The sequence below is a fragment of the Pseudoliparis swirei genome, chromosome 19, assembly GCF_029220125.1.
Source record: "Pseudoliparis swirei isolate HS2019 ecotype Mariana Trench chromosome 19, NWPU_hadal_v1, whole genome shotgun sequence".
NCBI classification, from domain to species: Eukaryota; Metazoa; Chordata; class Actinopteri; order Perciformes; family Liparidae; genus Pseudoliparis; species Pseudoliparis swirei.
Genome location: NC_079406.1, coordinates 23,986,380 through 23,990,603, shown reverse-complemented (window position 1 = coordinate 23,990,603; position 4,224 = coordinate 23,986,380). Strand labels below are relative to the sequence as shown.

Below are 4,224 nucleotides of genomic sequence, written 5' to 3'. Positions count from 1 at the left end.
AGGGTTAAAAAAAAATTCTTAAAAAGGTGTCATAAAAAGGTTAATACAAAGCACTGGAGAGGTGCATATGGGCTGATTGGGAATAAACGAGGGGTTATCTTTACGGAGCAGAGGGGAGTCACCCATGTTCATGGATATATGTGACACTCATTAGCACTCAGCAGGAGGAGGGTGGACCAAATAAGGCACCTCATCACTCATTGCTTTAAACTACTTTAAAACTCATAAAGGAGATTAATTAACCCCTGTGGATTGTATGATTCCACAAAGGCTTTGTCTTGAGTCACTATGCTGCTGCTAATGGACAGAATCTTTTATTTAGAAGTTTTTTTTAGGGTAAAACAAGAAATATGAATGTATTGTGCTTTTGCACACTTCAAAAATGTGAGGGTGAAAAAAGAACTTTCCTGCAACATTTAACCGGTTTAAATATTCTCAGAATTGATGTGAAGTTTTTATTTGCTGGCTTTTCCAGCTGTTGTTGTTTTTAAATAAATTTAAAAAATCTTTTATTTCATTCACGCATTTCTTTTCATGTGAAATTACGAGAGTATCATTCATAGAAAATAGGAAAACAATACATTGACCTGCAGAAATACTATAAAGTAGTGTTCCCGATTTAGAAAGAAATATATATATTTGAATTAATTTGAATTCTTAAGTAAATTATTAAACATTAAAATAAATATACTAATATTCTGTAAACCTCTTTACCTCAACCGAGAACTTTATGACATTTCATTGCCGGCAAAAACTATCCGTCCCTCGATCTGTGAGCCGTCTTCAGGATCAACCGCCACTCGTCCTGAATAAATGACACACGCTGAGATAACAAGAGATCAGCCACTTTTATTTAGAAAGAGTCCCAAAAAATATTCAAGTTAGCACACATTCCATATACAAAATGTCAGTGAGAATATCCTGGATATGCCATGAAACTGATAAGCGACTACGGTATATGTTTCTATTGTTGATTACAAAAACAACAGTGATTATAATAATACACTTTACCTCCCTTTGTGCTGCAGTGGAGGCGTCTTTGTAGGTCAGTTTCAGAAAAGAAGATAAATGAAATAAGTGTTTCGTAAGTCGAGGTGTGTGTCCGTCTAAAGTGTGTCAGTAAAATTGAAAAAAACAATCACTGAAAAAAAAAATCCTGTATTTTCTGAACAAGTCACCACATTTTGTATTTAACGGAAGCCGAGTAGCTTCGAGGGGCTATACTTTTTTTCATATTGTATAAAATATATGTATATATGTATATATTGTATATATGTCTAACATTGTATTTCCAATTTCAAACAATTAACCTCACAACTTCCAACATTAAAAATGAAAACGCGTGTTTTGGCAGTAATGAGATTAAATGTATGTCATATCCGCGGCAACAACATGCAACTGGTGCTACTTTATTGTCAGATCAATGCAAAAAACACGTGGTGACTGGAAAACAAAGCGTAAAGGCTATCGTATTAGCACTGTCAATGCCACCAACTGTACACCTAGTTACAAAAGTTACAGAATGTTTCGTTTACATTCACCGAGATGACAGCAATTGATTATATTAAGACTATATTCATGTCTACTGGCACTAGAATTTTGGCACTCTTACTTATTTGGCATTTTCAAAACCGCCACTGAAACTCGGTGGATGGCGATGCCTCTTTTTGATGTCGCCTCCAAAATGCGACGCGATAACACCAGACCGTACTTTAAAGATATTTGTTGCATTAAACAGGTCGATTAAGGAGTCTGGTCGTCATCAGAAAAAAACACAAACAAAAGCGCTGAAGCAAACGAGGAAACGGGAGTAGAAAACGAAACCGCTGCGCCGACTCCAAGAAAAACATAGGATTGATTCCAAATGTCAAGCATTGACATATATGTCATATCAACACCAAATGTTAAAGAATAAAATATACAGGAGAGTTTAGAGTAGGAATTAATTACATGATTTTAACATCTCAGCCCCATATGCAATGTATTTGGCTTTAAAAATATGGAACTAGAAGCTGTTTAGTATTTTTCTTTTCCGTCTTAATACTCACACATTGAGATGTTTATATCCAACCAAGTATGTAAGCAAGTTTATTTAAAAGCTATTTTGTGAAAATACATACAAATAATTTTTTTTCAATAAACATTTTCTCCGATTATTTTTTCTTGAAAAAAAAAGGGGATTTTTTTTTAGAATGTAGTTTGATATCAAGTGTGCTTGAAAATCCTGTTTGGCGGTGGTGGCTACGGAAACGGTGTGTCACAACCCCACGCTCTCCACACACACACACACGCACACACACACTCACACAGTTGAGATGACTGAATCTCTGACCCTCAGAAGCAACCCGCTGCCGTCAATCAAGCCCTCGTTTCCATCTCGGTCCGGTCCAGGCAGTTAAGATAGGAAAAGCGTGGTGTCATCAGTTCAGAAAAAAAGAAAAAAAGAGCCTTCCTTTTAAATTCCGAGATGTAATTCCACCCCGCGTACGAGAGAGAGAGAGAGAGGTGTTTTATACGGTGAGAAATAGAGACAGAGAGCAACAATACAAGTCTTTGTGAGACACAAAATGAAGCCTCCATCTCCTAGCTTTCCTTTTTTCACCAGACAGAAACAGGAAACAAAAAACAGCAGGAGGGAGGGAAGGATAGAAGAAGAAAAAACAACCAAAAAAATCGCTCTATTGAAACCATTGTAAGGCACTCAGAAGTTTCTCATTGATCAGGACAGATCTGTCAGGCTGCCGTTTAGTCCCATGTCGGGTCTCGCGTACGGGACGGCGTGGACAGCTTTAGGAAACTCTGGAGTCATCACCCGACCATTCTCCCCAGTACTCCCAGTGACGGAAAGTCTCGCTTTGTTCCTCATGGCGTCCCCAAAGGTCATCTAAACACACACAGGTCACGTAGACGCACAAACACACACACACACACACACACACACAAGAATCCCATACACAAACAAGGAGGTCACATGTTAGGTTAGGGCTTTCTCCACATCTGTAAGATTAGAATATTACAAATGTTCAAAAACACGAGAATGCAGATGAGAACTCAACGTGATCTCGATGGGGTAGTTACACGACGCACGGTTTAAATGATCATGTAAAGGCTTAAGCATGGTCATCGCAAGCATTACTGTTGAAATGTGTTACTGGGACAGAGGTATTAACAAGCATGGCCGCCAACAGTCATACATGAAAACGGTTTCAAATAGCAGGGAAACTTAAATGGACAAACACGGTTTTAATCTGTAAAAAGGGGTTTATCTCTTTCTCTCATTAAATCATAAATCACCAGCACACACGATCCCTTGGCCAACCTCGTCATTCACTAACACTGAAGGATGGAACGGATGGAGCCAAAAAAAGCGTGCATTCGGGGGGAATTTATGAAAACCTCGTTCCCTACCCCCTAAATTTTTACACTTTCGATCCCATATACGTTGTAACCTTCCTTATAAGTGGCAAAATTCTGTGAATTCTGCGAGGAAGTTGGGTTAATAGTCTGTGCATTCTTTGCCACCTTCATTCGTTTCGCCTCGGCTCGGGACTTGTAACAGAACTCGATCAAGGCCACCAGCATGGCCAGACCGAGTCCTCCGACCAGAATGTAGAAGACCCCAGCCACGTTGCTCAGGCTGAGGGCGCTCGTCTTCTCCTGCGGAAGTGCGACACGAGACAGAGGTCAGCGGGGCGACATCGGGCGGGGCAGCATTGTTGAAATATTTTTACAAAATAAATTATTTAAATGCACATGAATATAAAACAAGTCACAACCACGACGAAGAACTAAAAAAGAACACAAAAAAATGCACCACGATATTTCATAATGGTAATACAGTTATTTTTTTAGACAGCCAATAATATCTATAAAGCACATTAAATAACAAGACATAACACACAGGTGTTTTTTTTTTTTCTTCTTTCCATTTTGGGTAAATTTGATGCAATGTGCTGGGATAAGGTTAGTACTGTAATCGTCGTGAAATGCAGCAGCAGTTTGTATGCAGCGCATATGTTATACAGTCTATGTGTTGTGGATCTATATTTTGAAATTTGCACTGTACAAGGACCATGTACACGGGCTGCCCGTTACAAAGGGCTAAGCTGTTACAAACGTGCTCAAAGAACGTTACTTATAGACAGAGACAAGAAGGAACACAGCTTAGGAATAAACCAATTGGGGTCGGACACATACAGTACGGTGGGTTTTCGTGAGCTTCTA

At 38.9% G+C, this 4,224-nt stretch overlaps 1 protein-coding gene across 4 annotated transcripts in view; it reads right to left on the bottom strand.

Annotated features, from left to right (window-relative positions):
- Window positions 1–829: 829 nt before the first annotated feature.
- Window positions 830–4,224, bottom strand: part of gria2b (glutamate receptor, ionotropic, AMPA 2b) — a 53,012-nt gene continuing 49,617 nt past the window's right edge. For 2 of the 4 annotated variants that reach the window (XM_056439388.1, XM_056439391.1), the window contains exons 15-16: window positions 3,523–3,657; window positions 830–2,884 (exon numbers count right to left, since the gene is read on the bottom strand). In XM_056439388.1, coding sequence (XP_056295363.1) covers window positions 2,720–2,884; window positions 3,523–3,657 — 300 coding nt within the window. In that variant the 3' untranslated portion in view covers window positions 830–2,719. Of the gene's footprint in view, window positions 2,885–3,408; window positions 3,658–4,224 lie in introns of those variants that run through there. The other 2 variants (XM_056439389.1, XM_056439390.1) reach the window with 2 other exon arrangements.